This window comes from Peromyscus maniculatus, chromosome 3 (genome assembly GCF_049852395.1).
Source record: "Peromyscus maniculatus bairdii isolate BWxNUB_F1_BW_parent chromosome 3, HU_Pman_BW_mat_3.1, whole genome shotgun sequence".
Classification (NCBI taxonomy): domain Eukaryota; kingdom Metazoa; phylum Chordata; class Mammalia; order Rodentia; family Cricetidae; genus Peromyscus; species Peromyscus maniculatus.
Window position 1 is genome coordinate 166,894,352 of NC_134854.1, and position 25,315 is coordinate 166,919,666.

The window sequence follows — 25,315 nt, forward strand, 5'->3', positions numbered from 1 at the left end:
TGGTCCTGGGTTCTATAAAAACCCAGGCTGAGCAAGCCATGGGGAGTAAGGCAGTAGATAGCACCCCTCCATGGCCTCTGCTCAGCTCCGGCCTCCAGGTCCCTGCCCTGTTTGAGTTCCTGTCCAGGCTTCCTTCAGTGATGGACTATGATGTGGAAGTGTAAGGCAAACACACCCTCTCCTCCCCAGCTTGCTTTGGGTCGTGGTGTTTCATTGCAGCAATAGAAACCCTGACTAGGATAAGCTGACAACTGAACAAAGAAACAAAACTGCCCACCAATAAATGGGCTGATGAAATAAATAGTTCCCAAAAGAAGAAACATAAACTATCATTATACAAATAAGCATTTCATGTTCAACATCCTTAGCCAATCAGGAAAACACAAATGAAAACGTTAAGATTCTGTCTCATTTGAGCAGAATGGCTATGATCAGAGAAATAAAGAAAAAAGCAAGTGACAAGGCTGGAGAGATGCCTCAGTGGTTACGAGCATTTGCTCTTCTTGTAAAGGACACAGGTTCAGTTCCCGGCACCCACGGCAGGCAGCTCAGAAGCACCTGCAACCCCAGATCTAACACCTCTTTTGGCCTTTGTGGGGGCAGCACACAGGTGCCACGTATTCATGTACTCGGGAGCACACGTGTGCATGCAGACACACTATAAAACAAGTTTTATAAAAAAGAAGTTCAAGGAAAGAGGAATTCTTGTTCTCTGCTGAAGGGAGTGTAAACTGGTACAGCCTTGTCTGCTCCTGGGTCTATGTTCAGAGGACTCTATAGCCTACAGCAGAGATACTTGCACATCCCTGTTTATTGCTGGTGTGTTCACAATAGCCTGGAAATGGAACCGTCCAGGTATCCGTCAACAGATGAATGGATAACGACATGTGGCATAGATACACAATGGAATTTTACTCAGTTGTAAATAAAATGAAATTATAAAATTTGTAGGGAAACGGATGGATGTAAACATTATTATATTGTCCTCGTTTTTTTTGTGTGTGTGGGGGGGGTGTTGTTTTTGTTTGTTTTGTTTTAAACTTGACACAAGCTAGAGTTACCTGGGAAGAGGGAACCACAGCTGAGAAAACGCCTCCATCAGATTGGCCCGTAAGCAAGTCTCTGAAGCATTATCTTAATTAGTAGTTGATATGGGAGGCCTCAGCCCACTGTGAGCAGTGCCACCCTGGGCAGGTAGGCCTGGGTTGTATAAGAAAGCAGACTGAGCAAGCCCTGGGGAGCAAGCAGCACTCCTTCATGGCCTCTGCATCAGCTCCTGCTTTGAATTCCAACCCTGAATTCCTTCAGTGACTGAGTGTGACCAAGAGTTGTGAGCTAAAATGAATGCTTTTCTCCCAAGTTGCTTTTGGTCAAAGCCTGGCAAGTAGTGGTGCAAGGCCAGCCTGATCTACAGAGTGAGTTCCAGGACAGCCAGCATTCATGCTACAGAGGAAAACCTTGTCTCAAAAAACAGAAAGAAAGAAAAGAAAAGAAACCTAAGACATGTAGTAAGTGAGGCACTCCAGCTCAGAAAGACATCACGTTTTCTCTCCTATATGTGGATCCTAACGTTTAATGTTTGTGTGCTGTTGTTATGTTGTTTTAATCACTACTTTTCATTTTCTAGAATGTTCTACAGGTCCTATTAATCCTTTTGCAGGAGCTGAGTTATAATAAACCTGCTGCTGCAAATGGTTTCTCAGCCAAGGAGACCATGAAGCTGCTTCTCAGAGGTCACTTGGAACCAAGCTCTAAGACAACAGTTAGTTACCACACATCATCTGGGTGTGACGTTAAAGCTATGTTCGTGCAACATGGAACATTCATAAAGATAATTAACAAGCTATCAGTAAAACACTATAATATGACTGCCACAGAAATCTATAAATAAGTAGCACTTAGTTCTTATTAACTGGCTTGAAAAGGTCATCTTTCATGGTTAATTGCCAGGACTTCTTGTCAGTGTGTAGATGTCACATTGCAAAACAAAACTCAGATAATTCTTCATCATAGATCACTCAAAGTTTAACAACAACCAAACACTATGGGGAACTGGAAATAATCTTCAGTGACACCCTGAGTACAATTTTAACATTATTTACCTTAAGACATGAAATAATCTGCCTTCTTAAGTAACACTATCTACATTTTTTTCTTACCTCTGAACTTCTTGGGTGGGTTAGCAAGGTCCCCTGCCTCTGGGTGTACCACACACCGGTCATCCACCAACCTAGAGGGAAAGAATGTTTGTACTGTTAGCATCATCACACACAGCAGCCACACTCCACACAAGGACATCGGATAAATATTTACAGTTTGAATACTCAGAAACTTTTCGGGAGTCCTAGATTCATAAAAAGATCTGATTGCGCAAAGAACAGGAAGCATTAAGTGGTATGAAACTGGTTAGATCAGCTATGACCTTGACAGTCACCAAGCACAGCTGAGCTGTCTAAAACCCCATTAAGGGAAATGCCCTGACCCTAGGACGTTATGCAAGTAAGCACTAACCAATCAGCAAGGTTGCATACACACACACACACACACACACACACACACACACACACACACACATATATATATTTAAAATGACATGCCTACGATCAAGCAGGCAATATTCCTCCAAGTATGGGGAGCAGTGGGGCTCACAAGGCCCGGTCCTTAACTGGAGAGCTGCTAGCAGGTGACAGCTGCCGAGAGACAGTCATTTTTCTTGAGAGGTGCAGCCCTAGCAGGCTGCCCATCCTGGAGCGGGTGGCCCTACACTCTTGCACAAGTACTGGACAGCACTAACTGACTCGTGGGTAATCGAAGGATGAAGAGGTGGAATGACATTGGGCAGAAGACACGGAGACAGAGAGAGTGTGAGGGGAGGACCTCGGACTGGATATGATCTAAATACATTGCACTCATGTATGAAATTGCCAATGAATAAATAAAATAATTTAATATGTACATTTACACATGCATACACCTCTACATATGTACATATAGAAACACAGAGGAAGCGCTGTCATAATACTACGAAGTGAGTTAGATACACACAAAGGAAGGTGTCCAAGTATCAGCTATCCTCTTCGTCCTTTTTCATTCTGGTATTAACCAGAATCTTCCCAGTGCATCGATTCCATTCACTTTGGATAAAAACCCAAACATGAAACTTTGGTTCCTGGTTTATTTAGTTACCAAGAGAATCCACAGAAGCTGCCAGGCATGCAGAAATTCCTGTGGGGTCTTTAGATGGTGCTTTCTTAGAAATGGGAAGCTGGATGGCGTCAAGAAGGAGCAAAGCCAAACTACCACCCAATCTAACTGGAGTTCCTGGCATGGAATCGGAAAGGCTTCGAGCAGCCCTGAGTATATCACAGCATCAGACTTAGACAAAATGGCCATGAAAGAAAGACCAGATTTTCTAAGGAGCCAAGATATGTTTAGAATTCAAAACATAATTATTAAAAAAAAAAAAAAAAAAGATCAGTCCTATTTAGGGCACATAAAAATTACAGAAGTGAGGTGACACCCAGCCCATCTGTGCCTCCCATTCTGAGCTGAGTGTCATCGAGCTCCTCCCCTAATCTCAGTGCTGAGCAGTCTTAGAGAGAAATCAGACCGAAAGCAATTAATCAAAATGCAGGGCACTTCTGTAAAGAGGGTCTGGTCTGGGCTACCCAGAGCCTCCATAAAACCGGTAAACCTAAGGAGCCACACTGCTCCTGACAAAACTTCTGTAGAAACTGAGCATTCCATCCTAAAGACTGAAAAAATGGAACTGAGTTTGGAAATAATGGAAGGAAGGAGGGGGGGGGGAGCAAGGAGCGTCGGTCTGTCCATTCTAAGATACACTCAACCACTGATTTCAACTAGAAAACCCAGCAGGTTGGCCATTTTTACTATGTTAATCTCTGTGAGCATGAGAGATCTTTCCATCTTCTGGTGTCCTCTCCAGTTTCCTTCTTCAAAGCCTTGAAGTTTTTATCATACAGGTCTTTCCTTGCTTGGTTAGCATTACCCCAAGATATTTTATATTGTCTGTGGCTATTGTAAAAGGGGGTCGCAAGGATCTCCCTGGGGAGGGGAAATAGAATAGATTTCACCAGGCGAGCTGGGCCCTCCTTGCATTGATCACTTCTTAGGAAAACGCCCTACAGGCTCGCCTACAATCCAGTCTTATGGAGGCATTTTCTCAATTGAGGCTCCCTTCTCAGGAAGAAAGGTAAAACAAGGGACCAACGACACCAAGATTCAGACTCACCCCTGAGAAAACCATGTATTTGACATCATGCATTCTAGACACAGACGACATAAGAGACCTCCAAAATCACCCGGCCAGGAAGAGTGCCAGGACAGAACAGAGCAGAGCATTAAGTAGCCAGGAACTTTCTGTCCTATAAAACCTTCAGAGACTGCGGTTGGGAACGAGGTCTGGAGCTCAGCACCTACCCGTCCCGTTCCCTTAACCACACTGCCGTCTTCAAAACAGCGAGAACATGAGACACAGCTATCACTTCCTGGCTGAGCAGACATAAAAGGGAGATATTCTTAGAGAAAATAGTTGGCAAGAGAAGTTCCCTGGCCAGAAAAACCTCTGGCAGCTGCAGAGTGATTCCCACAGTCATTACAGCGCAAGAAGCTACGTGTGTTTCCAGAAAGTTGGACGGGATGGAAGCTACCTCGTTAAAGCTGAAGCAGGTGACTGTTTCTGAGGCGATCCAAGACCAGGGCACTTCTAGGGACTGCCGGAAAGGGTCAAGCAGAGAAGCGAGATGCGTCTCATGCAGACACCAAACTTCCAGCATTTCCCAACAACTAAATGTAGTCACGTGTGATCAAAAAGGAAAAGCTGCCATCCCCAAGACACACCTCCAATCGACACAGAAGGAATCAAAAGGCAGCGAGCTGTTCCTAAAGCCACACTTAGTGGAGTGAGCCTCTAATCCCAGGGGGTGAAGGCAGGTAGATCAGGAGTTCAACACCAACCAAGGATAGCCTAAGCTTACATGCTTACATTAGACACTGTCTCAAAAACAAAACAAAACAAAAATTATCTCGTGTTGCTTATGAGCTACACACTGTCCGGCCTCTGGGGCCACAGTCATGAGCATTAGCATACCTTGTGGTCAAGAGGGCTTGAATTTTTTTTTTTTTTTGAAGTTTTGCAATTCTTAACACAAATTTAATCTTTTGACCTCAGTGAAGAGCAGAGAGGGAGCTCCTCTATTCCGTAGGCACGGCCCTCAAACACCACTGTCTGTTACCATACATTACAGAGCTGGCTACTTTCACTGGGTTTTTCCTCGGAAAGTAAAACTAACAGCTCAAAATGGGCCGCCTCAACCCTTCGTAAGTGGAAGAACGTCTCGAATGTTAGTGTTTCAGTAGAGTGTATGGAGAAGACAGAGCAGGGACGCTTGCGAGCCCACATGGGTGTATGAAGATGAAGGAATGGAGAAGCTACACCGCTGTCTTCCTGAAAGATCTTCATGTGGCCTGAAGGCTCACTGCCACCATCTGTAGATAGATTTATGTGTGTTCTTCTCCTCTCTTTATTTGAAAGTCTCCATACCCTACATATGAACATATGTATTTCTTAACTTTTATTTATGTGGGGAGGGGAGTTGAGGCCGGTCTTATGCAGCTCGGGCCAGGTTGGCCTTGAACTCCTGATCCTCCTGCCTCCACCTCCCAAGGGCTGGGATCACAGGCTGCACTAAACGCAACTAAAGAGCCAAGGTGCAGCATGGGAAGAGTTAAGAGCTCTAGATGGCCCCAGACTGGCGTGATAAAGGCTTCCTGGAAGTTGTACACCTCACTTTTAGAATTTCACATCTAAGAAGGATAGTTTCAGGAAGACAAGGCGAGGGGAAGCGCTGGCGTCCCTCTGGCCTGAGAGCCTGTCCCTGGAGGGAGCGGCTGACTCTGCCCCACACTTGTTCCTTTCATCTACAAAACGCTTTTCTTCTACGCTGATACTGAACAGATTCCTCTGGTTAAGAAAGAAAACAGGAAACACCACTTTCCCTTCTTTTCAAAACAGCCTCGGGGAAACACAGATTCCGAGGCTCTTCCTGTGGACTTCCTATTTCTAAGCTCCTAAAGGCCAATTCACTTTCAGAGCCAACTAATACTACAGCCACCTGAAACTGAAGATCCAGGAATCTAAGGGACGTGAGAACTGCGTCAGTCTTACCAGCTAACTCACGGGTACACACAATCACCACATCTTCACTCCTCTCCCTGGGAATACCAGCATTTGAATTCCGTAAGTGTCTCAGGGTCACCATTGCTGTGAGGAAACACCATGACCAAAGCAACCTGGGGAGGAGAGGGTGTGTTTGCCTTACACTTCCACATCACTGATCATCACTGAAGGAAGTCAGCACAGGAACTCAAGCAGAGCAGGAACCTGGAAGCAGGAGCTGATGCAGAGGCCATGGAGGGCGCTGCTTACTGGCTTGCTCCCCTGGCTTACTCAGCCTGCTTTCTTATAGAACCCAGGGCCAGCAGCCCAGGTGCCCCCACACACACAATGGTCTCCCACCCACCCCATCAATCACTACGAAAACGCCCCACAGCTTGCACACAGCCCATCCTATGGAGGCATTGTCTCATTTGAGGTTCCCTCCTCTCCGACAACTGTACCTTCTGTCAAGCGGACAGAAAACTACCCAGCACAGCAGAGTTTCCTACTTCTCCCCAAGACAGAACAATCTTCTGCCCCCTGGAGACATGAGCAGAAAACACCATCCCTGGAGACCATCTGTGCTCCGTAACTAAATCTTGTGATATACATGCTCTCATTTGATCTGGCTTTCACATTTCCTGGAGGGTAGGGGTGGGGTTACACATGCATGTGTTTCACTCTGGCCTATACCTGCAAGTGTGGAAGCCAATCACCAGTCTCCCGCCAATGGCTCTCCAATGTGTTTTTGAGGCAGGGTCTCTCACTGAACCTGAAGTTCATTGATTAGTTTAGACTCCTGTCTCCACCTGAAACACCCACGCAGACCAGTGCTAAGCTTGAGGACACTTGCACTGTCCATGCCTGCACAGTAGGCACTTTGCCACTGAGCCATCTCCCGACCCCTCACATTCCCTTCCTTACAATGGATTTTTAAATTTTAATTTAAACATAATTACAGCCCTTTCTCCCTTCCCTTTCCTCCTTCCAGCCCCTCCCAATCCCTTCCCTCCAACTCCTTCTAAGACCCCCACTCTCAAATTGATAGCCTCTTCTTCTCCAATTACTATGATTACCTATGTATAAATAATATCTATGTACAAACATGTCAATACAACCAGCCAACGCTGTTTTTGTTGAGTGTGTATATGGTTTCAGGGCTGACCTCTCTGTATTGAACAACCAATTAGGGAGCTCAACCCTGGGGCAAGGCTGACTCTCTCATCAGTCATGGGTTGCCTATAGTTCAGTGGATTTTGAGCTAAATATACTCATATTTTTTAAGCTATCATCTTTGAGCAACTGTTTTTAAGGTTCATTGGCCTTATTATTGTGAAGATTTTCTACCAACATTCTAATTAAAAAAGGGACAGCCCTCTACACAGTCACCTCATCCCACAAGTAGTCACCAGGGACAAGCAGATTCACGACAAAATCTACCTCTCTGCTAAACCAATACTTCCAGCCTTCCTCATTTAAGTTGTTTTAGCTTTGGGCATTAAGTCATTAATGCCATTCCTAATTATAAATTAGGTGAGAAAATACGCAGTAGGAGACAGATGAGCCTTCGACCATGGTCTGTAAATGGCACACTAAGGACTTTGTCACTGAAAGGCCACAACAGTGGAAGCTTGGTGGCATCTCCCGCCAGGAGGCACAGGGATCAGCCAGAAGGATAAGAAGCCTTCACAGCTTCACTCTGCTTCTGCCTGAGGAAGGCCTGTGAGAGACGCATGGTGCCAAAGCTCACTCTGGACTCAGTGTCGCCAACAGAAGTCCCTGTTCTTGATCGTTTCCTTCCAGATCTGCTGGGCGGTCATGAGAGCCAGGTCTTCTCGCCTGCCGTTTTGCTGTTCAGAGTTTAGTGACGTAACACGTCCTCAGTTACCTGCTTTATTTCAAGTGTGAGCCACTACACCTGGCCACCCGGCATTTTCTCCCTTTAATTTTCTACATAGGTTTTTATGCAGATGCATCCATGTCTGCTCTGAATACGCACCATGAGCCTGTGGTCCTGTAGAAGCCAGAGGGGGCATCGGATCCCCTGGAACTGGAGTTAAGGACACTTGTGAGCTGCCTGGCGTGAGTAGGAACCACCAAACCCAGGTCCTCTACATGAGTGACAAGCACTTTTGTCTTTTGTTGTTGTTGTTTGTTTGCTTTTTGCTTTTTGGAGATCTCTGTTTAACGGCTCTGGCTGTCCTGGAACTCCCTTTGTAGACCAGGCTGGCCTCAAACTCACAGAGATCCGCCTGTCTCTGCCTCCTCTGCTGGGATTAAAGGCATGAGTGTGGTGTGCCGCCACCACCGCCCGGCCCCCCACCTGCTGAGCCATCTCTCCAGCCCTTAAGTCCTTGATTTTACATTGTGTTTATTGATACAGGAATGCATTTGGAAAGTAGAAATAATTGGCTTTCTACACATTAAAGTTTTACTTGTTTTATTAAGTGTATGAGTGCCCACCTGCAGACATGTATATGTAGCATGTATGTGCCGGGAAGCCAGAAGAAGGCATTGGATCTCCGGAACTGGAGTTACAGGTGGTTGTGAGCTGTCATGTGGGTGCTGGGAACTGAACCTGGGTCCTCTGCAAGAGCAGCCTGAGCTCTTAACTGCTCAGCCTTCTCTCTAACACCCAGCTACAAAACTAGCTTGTTTACGTAGCTACTTTCAAGCTACACTGCAGTCATGGCACATGGGCATCACTCAGTCTCCTTTATTTCCCCCATTTAAAACGAGAAATAAAGAGAGGAAATGAGGTAAACAACCTTAAACTTCACTGCTTGTTAAAAATAAAATAAAATAAATAAATACTAAACCAAAACAGAAACTGGCCCAGCTGTGTCTTCAAAGCCCAGGAGTCAGAGAAGACCAAAAAGAAACTCACGCTGTGTCTGTGTCTCTAAATCTAGATACCCAGAAATCCAGGGAATGCAACCCCAGTGAGGGAACACCAAGCATTTCCTGCAGAAGCTTCCGGTCACCGTCTCAAAGTTCCAAGACTAGTTAAAAAAGAAGAGGTCATGAATTTGAGAGGGACATGGGAGTGGGGAGAGGGAAGGGTAGAAATTATTACGTAAATGTAGCACTTGTGTGTGAAATTCTAAAAAAAAATAAATTGTAATTTAAAATGTTTTTTAAATCCCAAGTCCGCTAAAGGAAACTTAGGCTACTTAGCAAGGCTTCTGTCACCACTTAAGCTTCTGCCGGCTGACTGGCCACAGGACAACCCACTGCCATGCTCGTGGAATTTAGATTTAGACAAGCAGGGAAGAGCTTCAGGTTACTATGATGAGCTGAAGAGAAAGGGAAGACAAAGTGGTCAGAGCACACGAGCGTGTGCGCACGCACGCGCACACACACACGATAATTAGATGCTTAATCAACAATACGCTTTTAGGAAAACACTGTTTCTCGAACTCTTTCCACTTTAAGAGTGAGGCGTCAGCGTCACTGAGGGACAGCAAACCACCGGGTTCCCTCTGCAGCCCTCAGCAGCAGCTGAGTCCCTGAGCCTCTTCTCTAGCTGAAGACAAAGCAAAGACCCCACAGACCACTGAGGCTTCCCATGGGCTGCGATGTCAGGTCTCAGACCACTCCCTCTCCCATCAGGAGTTGGCTCCTGAAGCAGGTCTAGAACAGACCTCCTGGGCAGCGACCTTCAGGAGAACTCTAAGAACTGGGTAATTAGTGACTCCGCCAGTTTCCTAAGGATCTAGAGAACTCAATCTTCTGAGGGCTGGGGGCTGAGGGCATGGTGTTGCCACTGCTTCCTCAGCACCTGAGTCCCTCCTTGTGGCCACCGAGCCCTGACTACAGGAAGGAGAAGAGATCTTCTCCCTCTCTCGGCGGGTGATGGCACCTGATTGTAACCCCAGTAGCTCACCCTCCTGCCTCAGTGTTAGGCTAAAAGATGGGACTCTGTCTAAGCCGCTGCAGCAGAGGTCACTGTGTGACTGTACATACTGTGTGTGGACTGTTTCTAGGGCTTCAGGCACTCATCAGTCTGTGAGGAAGAAGAGGAGGGAGGAGGAAGGGACCAGCAGCCCATACACAGAGGACCGACGGGATCGAGGCTGGCCCTGGGGACCACACTCAGGGTACCGACGGGAACGAGGCTGGCCTTGGGGACCATACACAGAGGACCGACGGGAACGAGGCTGGCCCTGGGGACCACACTCAGGGTACCGACGGGAACGAGGCTGGCAATGGTGGTGCAGTGGCCAGGAGCTCGGAGTCTGGAGGCACACTTTCTGTTACTCTCATCACAAAATCCTTCTGGTTGGAGATCTGACTTGGATTTTCTCATTTTTGTGCCCCAAATCATATCTGACTAATAAAATTAGCATCTTCAGATATATTCATCCCTTGTCATACCTGAGAGTGTAGCAGTTTCCAAACCCAGTTCTATTACCAGTTAATCTCGGACTCACCCACCAGCAGCCCTCCTGCTGCAGAGCCCTGTGAAGAACTGATGTGAGCCAACAGAAAGGGCTGCCCATAGAGAAGTTTTCAAACAAGACTTTAAAAAAGGAAATACTTTCACTGGGTCTCAAGTACCCCAGGCTAACCTCAAACTCCCTACATAGCCTGGGCTATTTGAGACTCGGCAAAAGCATGACATTGAACTTCTGATCCTCCTGCCGTGCCTCCTGAGTGGGACAACAAACACACATCACACTTGGTTCACAACCTGCTGAGGCTCAATCCCAGGCCTTGCACATGCTTGGCAAGCACTCCACGCAGACCGACTGCATCCTCAGGACCCTAAAGCGTTTCACTGCCCGTCTATTTCCAACGATTTGTTTAACAGATCTTCTACACTGAGTTCACATGCATATGGTACATTTCCAGGAAAAAAGAAAAATTATCCTTTGAGGTATTTCTAAAAGAAAGTCAAAGTCAGAGTGACACTTGCTGGTTGGGTAGCTCTGAGAGAAAGGAGTAAGACCCATCCTGTAGCCCTCTCAAACCCCGTGATTTTGTCTAAAATCACTAGTGTTTCCAAGAGAAGTATTATAATTTGATTAGTTGCTAATTCAAACTTGACATGCTTTTTCCTAGACAAATATATTGGTTTGTAAACTGGCTAATTATCTTACATAAATAAATGGTTTTGCTCATCCCTAACAGGAGCAGGAGTTTGATCAGAACTCTTAATTCTTGGCCAAGCCAAAAGCTCAGAGATACGAGGTGTGTGTGTGCGTGTGCGTGTGCGTGTGCGTGTGTGTGTGTGTGTGTGTGTGTGTGTGTATGAAAATTTTTATCCTGAAAGCTGTAAATAAATGCCTTTTGTCTCAATAAATAAAACAAAACAGGGACAACCAGATGGTTCAGTGAGTGAAGGCACTTGTGAAAGGCTGGCTGCAGATCTCAAACCCCAAATCCACACAAAGGTAGAAAGAGAAAATTACTCCACAAGGTTGTTCTCTAACCTCTACACATGTCCCATGCCACACCCACTCACCTGCACAATAATTACAAATAGAAGGATAAAACAATAAAAATAGTTTCTTTGTTACTATACTCTGGTAAGGGGAAATATTAGCAAGTAAAAAACATTAGCTTTAAAATGTAACCAAACTTTGCAATTCTAGCCATAAATGTGATGTGAGCATACGGCAGTGCCACACAGCAAGCGAAGGGATTATTCACACTCATACAATCCGGGTGTTTGCAGTACATCGGAGGACAATATGCATCAAACCAGAACTGAAAGATAAACCCAAGCACTCACAACTTAGAAATGCACACTGGCGGCATAAGGAAGAACACGAGATCAAAACCAAAACAAATAATTGATAAGGCAGCGTGACTTTGAACAGCTAGGTAAACACCAGCTCACGATATGGCACTCCTTCCAGCACCCTGGAGCGTGAGCTCAGCTCAGCTGCCGCAGAGGAATTCGTGATGACTCCCTTGCATGTGATCTTACAGAGGCTGAAAGACAGCATGCACTCACTTCATGGTTCAGGTGCCTGGTGCTATAGGCCTGTTTTACGTGTGTGGAAATCACTGACCTCATAGCAAGACAAGATACTGATCTCCTGACAGGACTAGCATCCCATTTTACAGATAAGGAAATCTAGGTGTCAGGGTTACTTAACTTCCGAGGCTCACGCTGTGAGAATAAGTGGAGACACAATTGGAAACCAGATTTGTCTAAGGCAAAAGTCGAGCTCATATGTTACAGCCGCCGGGCACTGATTCAATGTATTTCTTGGATATGTTCTATCTGATGGATGCTGTACAGGGCCCTGGGGACATCACTACAACAAACCAAGCTTGGACTCTCTGCCCTGGTGTTTACATCTAAATGAGGACAACCCAGTACTCACAGAGACAGAATCAAGCCTGGGAAGACAGCTGTGCAGGTGAAGTGCGTCCATGCAAGCGTGAGGGCCTGAGTTTGAAGATCCGGAAGCCACATAAAAATCCAGGCGTGGCAGCCAGGAACCCCAGCACTGGGAAGGCAGAGGCAGGAGGATGCCTGGAATTCACTGGGCAGCTGGTCTAGCCAATCACCAAGCTCCAGAAGCAGTGAGAGGCTCCATCTCAAACACTGAGATGGAGCACCATTGAGGAAATACTTAACAGCTACCTCTGGCCTCAACACAAAATCATACCCTCATGCACACACGCGCACACACATGAACATGTACACATGCATACAGCACACCAGAGAAAGAAAAAAATCAAAATTAAAACCACAGCTGTGATACACTTAGAGTCTGTCCTCACACAGTCTGGAGACCAGAAACAAGTCCCAGGTGACATCTGAATGAAGAACAGATGGCTGCAGGTGAGAAAGGAAACTGACCAGACAGTCGGGAAAACGTGAGGAAATGTTCTGTGAAGCTCAGAATGCCCATGCAACTAAAAAGAAAATCAGGTGGTGTGCCTGAGTGAGCACGAGAGCATGGAACATGGAAAACATGGAGTTAAACTGAGAACTGACGACATTTTGTTAGACGTGAGCAAATGAAAAATTTTATTCAAATCTGCATGTTTAGTCTTCGGAGTAATAAAGCCTCAGAAACAGTGTTGGGCGGCCAAATTCCTGGTTTTTCCTAGATCTAAAGGGAAGCACAGGGCAGAGGAGGTGTCCCTGCCGTGCCTCTGTGGCAAGTGGTTCAGGTTGTCATGTTATGTCACACACACACACACACACACACACACACACGCACACGCACACGCACACGCACACGCACACGCACACGCACACGCACACGCACACACACCAGCCTTCTCAGCCACTAGACCAAACCCATCTATAGCTGGTGCAGAAGGCGTGCTCTGGCCATTGGCCACCCATTCTTGCCACCTTTTCTCGGGTGAATACAGGAGAGACGGGATTAAGGGCGTCTGGGGAACAGGTTCATTTCCTGGAGCCGTGGTGGGGTTTCTAGTACAGCTGTAGTGGCCTCATCTCTGTGGCCCAGGACGCCTCCTTCCCACGCTCATGCTGCCAACACCTGATCGGAGAGAGGCACTAAGCCTTCCGTACAGGGCTTCCTCTTCCTCTGAAATGTAGTCTGTGGCCACAGCCAGCTGTGGGGGAAGGGGGAGGAGGGGACAGAATGGGAGAGTAATGCGGTCTTTATCCTAACCACCTACAAATCCAAGTCCTCTGCTAGTAAGAAAGAAGGGGAAAAGGAATTTGTAGGAATAGCCAGATGAGTCTGATATTAACAAGTATTTTGTTACATATGTTTCAAATTTTATGATACTGTTGACATTTCTTTAGAATCTCTTAGACTATGGCTGGAGAAACAGGTCAGTGGGCAAAGTACTTGTCACACAAGCATCAGGACCCGGGTTCAAAGTCAGCCAGGCAGCCTAGGCAGACAGCCCGAGATGCCAGAGACAAGGTCAACAGCACCTCTGGCCTCCACACCAACACGTGTGTGCAGAGGCACACACACAAATATTTTAAATAACAACAAAAGGGTGCCTATTATAATTCCTGTTTTGAAGATATCTCCAAGAGATGCTAAGCTCTCCTTTTTGTCTTTTTTATTTTTCCAGTGCTGAGGATCAAACTTAGGGCATGATCCATTCTTCAGAAAGTGTTTATGAACCAACCTTATGGGTGTCCACTGCCAAAGAAATTCCACCTGTCAAAAGCCTCACTTGACCTGAACAGCTGCTGATTCTGAGCCTCGCGCTTTGACGCTCGGTTTGACTTAAAATGAACGTCTCTTACAGTCTGTCACTCCAAGTCACCGTGGAGCATCCTAAAAATGACAAAATCCAACCTCTTCCACTGCCTTCTCCACCCGCAGCAAAGATCCAGGCCTGAAATCGCTCTCTTAGAAAACACAGGCAAAGCCAAAAACTCAGTCTGCAGAGCAAATGTTTAAGTGGTCATGTCCCTGATATTAGCAATGACCTTGAACACTCTCTAAACACAAGAGACCAGTCTTTAAATCATTAACTTACTTTGAATTGCCACTTTGCAGTGAGGGACCTGGTAAAATGATTTTTTTTTTAAGTTGCTGACTTTACAAGGTACAACTTTTTTTTTTTTTTTTTTTTGGTTTTGGTTTTGGTTTTTTGAGACAAGGTTTCTCTGTGTAGTTTTGGTGCCTGTCCTGGATCTTGCTCTGTAGGCCAGGCTAGTCTCGAACTCACAGATATCTATTTGCCTCTGCCTCCTGAGTGCTGGGATTAAAGGCATGCACTACCATGCCCAGCTTACAAAGTATAATATTTTTAAGTAAATTTGAACATCCCAGAAATGTAACAAAACTCCCATAATGTTAGTGCCTTTCATCTCAAACTTACATTTTTTTGTTTGCTTGTTTATTTGTTTGAGACATGTCTCTTTAAGTAGTCTTGGCTGTCCTGGAACTCACTCTGTAGACCAGCTGGCTTCGAACTCACAGAGATCCGAATGGCTCTGCCTCTTGAGTGCTGGGATTAAAGGTGTGTGCCATCACACCTGACAAGTAAACTTACATTTCTATTATTAAGAAGTTAGTATTAGAGCCAGGTGGCAGTGGCACATCCCAGCACTCGAAAGGCAGAGCCAGTCGGATCTCTATGAGTTCAAGGCCAGCCTGGTCTACAGAGCGAGATCCAGGACAGGCATCAAAACTACACAGAGAATCCCTGTCTCGGGAAAAAAAAAAAAAAGTTAATATTAGAGTATTATATGCTAGAACCAGGCAACTAATAATACTGCTTTAGTTTTCAAATTGTTTTATAGTTTGTACATTTTCTTCCTTTCATCTCTTTTTTGCATGTATATAATAACTAATCTGTGTACTGAATCAAGAGGCTTTAAGAACATGAGTCAATATGATGCTAGTGAATTTCAAATTCTTAGACATGAGCCAAACACATCAATGGATATAATCAAAATTAATTTTTTAAAAAATAAAAATACTAGCTATTTGTTCTCTTTCCATTTAAATTTAAATATTTAAATGCCTCTCATCCACCATTTATTTTTGAATCTTTTAAAGATTACAAAGTGAAACACATCCTACTATTTTTTTCTAGAGTTGCAAGTTAACACCTGAACTGTTCTCTGGGTTTGTTTCAGGAAGTTCTTCCTGGACGAGTTTGAGCACAAAAATCTGTTCCTGGGAGGATTCTGTATTATCCACTAAGACAAAGAGCTACTCCTAGTTAGGAAATAGTCATGGAGGTGCTTGCAAATGCACTCCTTAAGCTTGTAGAAACAAAACTGAACATGCAAAATATCAGCTTTTTCTGATGTAAGTTTTGTCATGGACTGGCTTTTTAAAGAACCTCTAACAGCAAGATGGACTAGCACCAGATACTGTGAGAACTCCCCTACTTTTAAGACTGTCTGTGGATCACAAAGATTTTATAAGAACAATTACACTGATGTTTTTCCCAGGCTGGTATTGATAGCCACTTGGCTACCTTAAAATACATTCATCCCAATGTAACACACATTTGTTCAGTTAGTGACTTATGACATGAATACGCCAGTCACCAAAGGGCTACTACACAATGCACCTCAGGACGTACCTGGAACAGGCAAATTCATAGAGACAGAAAGGAGGTCAGAAGTCAGCAAGAACCACAAAAAGGAGGTAGACCTGTGCCTGAACAGTACGGTGTTTCTGACATGCAGAAGTCCTGGCTGCCTACACTGTGGATGTCCTTGCTGCTCCTGAGTTGACTACTCACTTTACAACTTTATTTATTAACATACAATCAAAATCACATTTCAGTACAATTAGATTACCACCACATTTCCCCTTTTCTATTTTAATAAAAAGAAAAAAAGGCAGCCAAGAGATCAAACAATATAGTTAGTATATGTGCTATATCACAATTTACTTCAAAAGGCCACACATTTGCTATGGCTTTCCTTGGCTACAAGTTGTGGCATTTCACTCAGGCCAAGTTCCTTTCCCACTGTGGCTCACACTACACTGCCCTAGGAGTAGCAGAAAGCCCAGTCTAGCTCAGTGATTTCCCTGGTAGCCAGATCTGTGCACTGTACTTGCCTTCCCGAGCATGTCATGTTCTAACTAGATAAACACCATGACCAAAAGCAGCCCAGAGAGGGAAGGGTCTGCTTGGCTTACAGGCCACCATCAAGGGAGGTCAGGGCAGGAGCTCAGGACAAATACTTGAAGCAGAGACCAGGCTCATAGTTCAGCTTCATTATGTACAGGCCAAGCCCACCTGCCTAGAGATGGCTCATCCCACAGTGAGCTAGGCATTCTCATATCTATTATCAACTTTCTAAAAAGACTCCATTGTCATGCTCACAAGCCAATCCGATGGTAGCAATTCTTTAATCTTCTAAGGTATGTCTAGTTGACAACCAAGATTCGCCATCACAAGTAATGACTCCCACCTTATCCAAGTGGGAATGAATTCTACCACTCTGTAATCCAAAAAATTAATATGAGATACAGAGAATATAGGAACTGCTGGACCCTGTGCATGGTCACGATGGTATCCAGGGGGAGGTCCCGCTGTTCAGAGCCCTGTAACATGCTTGTCTGCCTCTGTATGGCTCAGAGGCCTTGAGTTTCTTAAATGTCCTTGAAGGCGTTTGCTGTCCTTGAGCTGGCCAGGGATGGTTTCTGTTTATCCAACAAAGAGCCTCACTTGAGCTAGTCACCCAGTGCTCCAGCTTTATCCAGTGGGCAGCAGTGAGAGCAGTGTGATGGGCAAGCTCCTTCGGGTCTTTTAAGATCAGACAGTGAGAGCCGGGATGCCAGGGGTCCTTGTCAGCTGTTAGACGTGGTGATCAAGACAACTCACTGCAAGGTGTGCGGATGACTTAATTAAATGTGAACAGGAACTGGAGGGCACCTCACTCTCTGAAACCTTGGGAATGGGATACTTCAATCTGCCAGTTTATCCAGGCTAACGGACAACATTCGGGCTTGTTTAAGGTTGCAGTCTTTTGGTAGATTTTGTTTATGATTTGATCCTTGGGCCTCTTTATATGGAGCCCTGAGGATACATATGCACTCTGAGCACAGTGCTCAATTGTCCTGTTTTCGGCAGGAGATGCTGGGCAGGGAGAGCTCTTGGTGACAGCTTTGCAAGCTGCCTCAAGGTCTCCAAGAGACCTCTCTGGGGCTCCACCGCAGATTCCCTTAATAACAACTGTCTGTAATAACAGTCCTGCACTCGATAATCAGCACAGACAGACTGTTTCTGGTGATACCTTAACAGTGACAAACATCTTACTTTAGATAGGACCTCAGGAACGTGTGTCTGAATTCTAAGAATTTAGATATGAGCCTAGATTGCACTGTGCCAACTTCCCTCGCCCTCCCAGGCATTCATGCGAATCTGTGACCTTCATCTCTCCTTAAAACAGCAAAATCAAGCAGGAAGAAGAGGGGCAGGAGAGCTGTGAGTTAAGAGTAATTACAAAGGACGTGAAATCAGGTGTGGTGGTGCACACCTATCATTCCAGCACTCAGGAGGGTGACCTCAAGTTTAAGGACAGCCTGCATTACGTATTGTGTTCCAGCCCAGCCTGGGCTACAGTATGAGACCCTACCTTTAAAAAAAAAATCATTTTAGATGAAAATTCTTTTTTCCAAAGCTTCCAGAGAAGCTGGAAACAATTAATAGGAGGCAATTTATAGGAAAAACAACAGCTGTGCAAACCTGGAGTTGGAGACCTGAGGGAACTGAGTAGAAGCCTGAAATCCACAGGGAGGGTACTCTGTCTAAAAGCACCCCAGATCATTGTGACTTCCTTTCTGACCAGACTCCCAGGTCCTGGTGTCATCGCCATAGATGTCTATAAACCCAGTGCACACTTCAGGGTCCGGAAAGTGTCATGACAGTCGTGGAGGGTCTGAACCAAGCTCAAACCTCTCTATCGGGTGAAAGATGAAAAACGTTTTCAGCAGGGCGGTGGTGGCACATGTCTTTAATCATAGCACTTGGGAGGCAGAGCCAGGTGGACCTCTGTGAGTTTGAGGCCAGCCTGGTCTACAGAGTGAGTTCCAGGACAGGCACCAAAACTACATGGAGAAACCCTGTCTTTAAAAAAAAAAAAAAAAAAAAAGGAAAGAAAGAAAAACGTTTTCAGATTATTTTGCTACCTCTGCTTGTCTCAACAACATAAAGTATCTGCTTTGGAAGTTTTGAGCTATTAAAATGAATAGCAAATGTTCACTGATTTTTGGAAAATGAAACAAGACAATGTCAAGAATGTGCCATTGACTGTGGATGTCACAAGGACACAAATGCCCATCCATCCTGATAAGCCTGCAAAGTTGAGCTCATATTGTACCTCCTCCTTGGAGACCCCTCAACCAGGTTGGACCAGCACGACAGGAAGAAATGTTCCCTGTGACATAGTTCCTAGCCTTCTCGTGGCATTTGGAAGGAACTACCTGACAGGGCTCTTCATATCTCATCTCCGTTGCTAATCACTAAATCCATCCACAGCTATTCATTAAATACCTACTAGGCTTCATAGAGTTCTGATCCTGCCTCAGAAATTGTCTGGTACTGGGCTTCAAAAGACACAAAAGAACCTGTTGATTTCTAGTCTTGAATGCAAAGGTGTTGGGTGTGTTTATGTCTTCACAGATTCCCCCTCAAATGTCAAACTACAAGTTCTCAAAGGGAAGCCAGCTTTTAAGATAAGGATTTACACTACCTCTTCAGTATGAAGGCCTAGACTGTCATGAAGGCTCAATGACAATGAATGAATGAAGAGTGAATGAATGAAGCCAATCAATGAATCCACAGGACACTTCAGCATTAATCACTTTATGAGAGCAGTCACATGAATTTGGTTCATGACAGCACATTTCCAATTTTATTATTAAAGATTTTTCTCATTCTGAACAGCCTATTATTTTAACTCATCCTCAATTTAAGATTGAAGATCTGTAGATAGGCAATGTTCTATGTAACAGCTATTCTTAACCAATTATTGATTATAATTTGGAGAACACTCACTCCTCCATTTTAAAAACAGTCAGCTAAAACACTCCTGGTTTATTCCAGTCACATACCAACAAGACCCTCCCACAAACTAAAGCTGTAGACGCTGGCCCGGTCAACAGCAGTCTTGTGCTTAGCATGACGATTACTAACACGACCAGTGAGGCATGCCCAGATGTGTATGTATGTCTTACCTGCAGAAACAGGCTTTGAAAACAAGGCAGACTGCACAGTCACTTTAACAAAATAAATCAGACATCATAACTGCTCAGTGTTTCTGGTCAGACAAACATTTTCCATGCTACACCTTAAAACATTAATAGTGACCAAGATTCATGCTTGAATAATAACCATGGTTGTGTTCCCTAATTTGAGGTTTTCCTCTACTGACTGTAACTGGGAAAATACTTTATTTATAATTTCAAAGTAAGTACTGTTCATTAAGAGTACTAAGAAACTAAAGAATCCTTAGAGAATATACAAACTCTGTCTCAAAAAAAATGTATTAATTATTAATTAACTAAGTGAGATTGCCAGTTACTGTTTGCCCTGTGAACTTGTTATATAAATTTGTGGTTATTTCTTTACATCCATCCATGATGGCATGCCCTGTGTCTGTGATGTCGTGTGTGAGCCTAGGTCCGTCATCTCCTGTCTACGTTCTCTCTGCTATTTCCTCACCAGTTACGCAGGAACAGTCCACAGGGAGCAACTGGGTGGAGGGAGGGCTCGGAGTTACTCAGGATCTGACAAGAAGAAACCTCTGACGCCTTCTCTCTCCAGGCAGAGGTTGGGCACGTTGACCCACTGAGCTCCTGATGCAAGCAAGAGTCTGGAAGCTGCACGTGAGCCATGAAGAGACCTCTGGGTTTAAGACAACATCCAGGGCTAGAGAGGTTGCTCAGTGGTTAGAGCACTGGATGCTCTTTCAGAGGATCCAGGTTCAGTTCCCAGCACCCACATGGTGGTTCACAACCATCCAAAACTCCAGTTCCTGGAGATCTGATGCCCTCCTCTGGTCTCTACTGGCATCGGACATGCACATGGTGCACCGACACATCTATAGGCATTCACACATACATAAAAAATAAATACATATAAAAATCGTTTTCATCTTTAAAGGCACATTGAGAAAAGCCAGGTTATCTGCATATTTGTAGCAAAGAACAAAGCCTAGTGGGCTCACAGTCCTGTTAAGAAAACAGTTTTTAAAACTATAATGGGAATAACAGTTAAAATTTTTAAAAGAAACAAATCAAACCTACACATCTTTGAATAGCAAAAGAGAATGCTTCACAGACAAAGAAAAACCGTGATGGCTCTTGCTTCCATCCCGGCACTTGGGAGGCAGAGCTGGGTGAATCACTCTTGAATCAGAGGCCAGCCTGAGACCCCAAGTGAGACCCCATCTCTCCATCATTAAAAACAAAACAACAGCCGGGCGGTGGTGGCGCACGCCTTTAATCCCAGCACTTGGGAGGCAGAGCCAGGCGGATCTCTGTGAGTTCGAGGCCAGCCTGGGCTACCAAGTGAGTTCCAGGAAAGGCGCAAAGCTGCACAGAGAAACCCTGTCTCGAAAAACCAAAAAAAAATAAAATAAAATAAAATAAAAAAAAAAAAAACAAAAAAAAAAAAACAAAACAACAACAAAGAAAAATTAAACCAAGAAATAGAATTGCCAGGGGCCTCGGATGGAACAACATAATCTCCATTTTCAAGCCACTCTTGGAGGAATCACGTCAGACTTGGAGTCACTGTGACCCTTCTCATGTCCCTCACTGGGCACGAAACAAAGGAAGAGAAATGTTAGTTGAGGTGGCCAACATCAAGCAAGAGGTGAAAATAAGGACCCCAGGCTTTTGTCACTCTAAAAGACTACCAGGATTGGCTGAGGTCAGAGTGCCAACCACTGGTCACCTAGCTGCTTTCTAAGAACGTAATGTGTGGCTACCAACTATGTCCATAACTGATCTGGTATTCTAGGTTCTCGGTAGGATAACAATGGCTGAAATGCACACATAAGAATGCACATGCGTATGAATGAAGTCATACACACACACACACACACACACACACACACACACACACACACACACCTTTTCACTTCCTAATCAGAAACCATGTGAATGGGCAGAGAAGGAAGGACAACCTGAAGCTGGTTCTACCACCCCACCACCCCACCACCCCACCACCCCACTATGCCCCCCCACCCCCCACCCCACCACCCTACCATCCCACCACCCCACTATGCCCCCCACCCCACCACCCTACCATCCCACCACCCCACCACCCCACCACCCCACTATGCCCCCACCACCCCACCACCCCACCACCCCACTATGCCCCCACCACCCCACCACCCCACCACCCCACTATGCCCCCCACAACCCCACCACCCCACTATGCCCCCACCACCCCACTATGCCCCCACCACCCCACTATGCCCCCACCACCCCACTATGCCCCCCACCATCCCACCATCCCACCATCCCGCCACCCCGCCACCCCACCACCCCACCATCCCACCACCCCACCATCCCACCACCCCACTATGCCCCCACCACCCCACTACCCCACCACCCCACCACCCCACCATCCCACCACCCCACTATGCCCCCACCACCCCACCACCCCACCACCCCACCATCCCACCACCCCACTATGCCCCCACCACCCCGCCATCCCACCACCCCACCATCCCACCACCCCACTATGCCCCCACCACCCCACTATGCCCCCACCACCCCACTATGCCCCCACCACCCCGCCATCCCACCACCCCACCATCCCACCACCCCACTATGCCCCCACCACCCCACCACCCCACCACCCCACCATCCCACCACCCCACTATGCCCCCACCACCCCGCCATCCCACCACCCCACTGTGCTCAGTCCCCACCTTCAGAGCACCTGACTATGAATGCCGTCAGAAACATGGATATCTACTAGGAACTGTGGTGTCAACATGGGGAAAGGAGGGCTTATAATAGAAAAAAAAATGGGAAAACAGAGGATTGGAAACTGCACAGTGTATTCTCAATCCCTCCTTGCCAGGAGAAGGAGGAGGAGGAGGAAGAGAAGGAGGAGGAACAAAGAGAAAATGGTAACTCTAAAATACATCACTAAAAAAAATCAGCTCATTCAAAATATATACACCATCTAGGATGTAAGGTAGCTTTTCCATAAGTTAATACAAAGGTATCCTAAACAGATTGTTAGATAAAAACTTATATTAAGAAACATCAGCTGGGTGTGGTGACACAAGCCTTTAATCCCGGCACTGGAGAGGCAGAAGCAGGCGGATCTCTGTGAGTTCGAGGCCAGCCTGGTCTACAAAGCAAGATCCAGTACAGCCAGAGCTACACAGAGAAACCCTGTCTCCAAAGTATAAATTCCACTCAAAGGAAAACTGGAAGAAACATAGATATCTGCAACCACCATGTTCAAGGGACTTTATAACACACTGAAGGGCCAGTACAATGGCTCATGACTACCAGTGCTCACAGTGTGACGAGCTGAGTTCCCTCCCGGGACCTGTCACACAAGGAAAGAGTGAACTCGATCCCAGAAGCTGTCCTCCAGCCCACATGAGTGTGCTGTGGCATGAGTGTACACACGACATGAGGTACTCACAGACATAACTGTATTTTTAATCACACCGAAAAGCTGATGAGACGCATTTTGTCATAGTGCTGCCATAAGCATTGTGTTAAAATAAAAAAAAAAAAGCAGTGCGCCCCCACTGCAAACACTGCCAAACAACAGCCTTTCAAACTTACTTACACTATAAAATATTAAGAGTAGGCAAAATGTAATTGCAAATAAACATGTTTGCTGTGTAAAGCCAGCTCTAATCACCCGCCCACCTGATTCCAATTGGCAATGCCACCATGCTTCCGAAAGCGTCAGAGGGATGAAAAGCTAAAGTGGAAACCAGAGACTTTGACGCCCCATTCCTAGCTACCCCCTGAAATCTGTAATATTACAGTGGAACAAATGAGGTTGGTTAAACACGTGCAACACCGTGGTTATTGAACTAGACTCTGGCCTACTTCGCTCCAGCAGTTCCTTAGCCATTGAAGAAAATTTGTGATTGTGTATACAGAAATACAGCTTTTCCCCATACATTTTTGTTTCACAAACTTTTCGTTTGCCTCTTGTGTTCAATTTTATCATATCTCCAAGGAGAGGGAGGACAGGATCTACAATCCTTCCTCTCCAAGACAAGAATATGAGGCTGACACGCAAAGAGATACATGATACCAACAAGGTCATGTGCCAGTTAGCAGCAGACCCAAGACAACAGACACAGGAACACAGGAGCAAGGAAACTCAAAGGAGTTTCTACTCCGCATTTGATGCAAAGGCCTGTGAGTGAAGATGGCAGCAGGTAGACAGGGAACCAGCACTGCTCTGCTCTGGCTTTACAGCCCTGAAATCTCTAACACTGTGACAAGGAGCGAACACTCCAACCACTACCTACGTTAGACTTCACTTGTGAGGCTCCAGAGAGGAGGCCTGCTCTCGCAGAGGACTGGGGTTCCATTACCAGCACCCACGTGGCAGCTCACAGCCATCTGTAACTCCAGTTCCAGGGGATCCAACAGCCTCTTCTGACCTCCGCAGGCATTGCACACATGTGGCACACAGACATACGTGCAGGCAGAACACCCGTGCACACAGAATAATAAGATAAAAGACTTTTTAAATTATTTTATTTGGCTTGGGCATACACCCTGCTTGTTCCCCAAGCTAAATCAAGTCCTACATGTTGAAACCATGAATGAAGCGATCATGTGTGGGATGGGAAGGGGTGGGAGGGCCCAGGGGAGGGAGGGGAAGGGGGAAGAATGGGGAAAAGAAACAGACAAAAATATTTGGAAAATACCATAATGAAGCCTAATTCTTTATAAGCTAATTTTAAAAAACTTTGAAAAATTTAACCATGCACAGCCACAAACAAACAATAAAAAGAACCTACAAAATAATAATTGTCCCAGTTTGTCCCCAAAGACCCATGTGTTACAGGTCCTTAGCTCCCGTCACTACTGAGCAGGGGGCCAAGATGGAAGGCCTCTGTCTTAGCTTGCTTTTCTGATGCTGTGATAAAACACTAACCAAAAAGCTACTTGGGCTTATGTGGTTTACAGGTTACAATCTATCATGGAGGGAAGTCAAGTCAGGAGCTCAAGGCAGAAGCCTGGAGACAGGGACTGAAGCAAAAGTCAGGGAGAAATGCTCTTTCCTGCCTGGCTTTCCCTGGCTTACGGGACCTGCTGTCTTATGCACCCCAGGACCACCTGCCCAGAGTTGACTCCGCCCACAGTGGGCTGGGCTTTCCCACAGAAATCATCAATCAAGAAAATGCCTTACAGACATGTCCACAGACCAGTCTGATAGAGGCAGTTCCTCAGCTGATACTGCCTCTTCCTAGGTGACTGTAGTTTGCTCTAAGCTGACAAAAACTATACAGCTAAGCTTCTCACCTCCAACACACGCTTGCGCGCACGCACACACACACACACACACACACACACACACACACACACACTGGGAGCACGCCCTAGCCCTGCCCGCCTCTTTACAGGCACCTACCATCTATACTGTGCCACTGAGGTCCCAAAACAACAGAATCCATAGACTGTAGGAATGAAGCCTCCAGAACTGTGAGGACAAAAATGATTCCTCCTTGTAAACTGATAATCTCAGGTATTT

The 25,315-nt window shown here is 45.7% G+C and overlaps 1 protein-coding gene across 1 annotated transcript in view; it reads right to left on the reverse strand.

Annotated features, from left to right (window-relative positions):
* Itpr2 (inositol 1,4,5-trisphosphate receptor type 2) overlaps positions 1-25,315 on the reverse strand; it is a 419,948-nt gene that overhangs the window by 391,753 nt on the left and 2,880 nt on the right. The window contains exon 2 of the mRNA XM_006986630.4: positions 2,160-2,230. Within this exon, the coding sequence (XP_006986692.1) occupies positions 2,160-2,230 (71 nt within the window). The remainder of the gene's footprint in view (positions 1-2,159; positions 2,231-25,315) is intronic.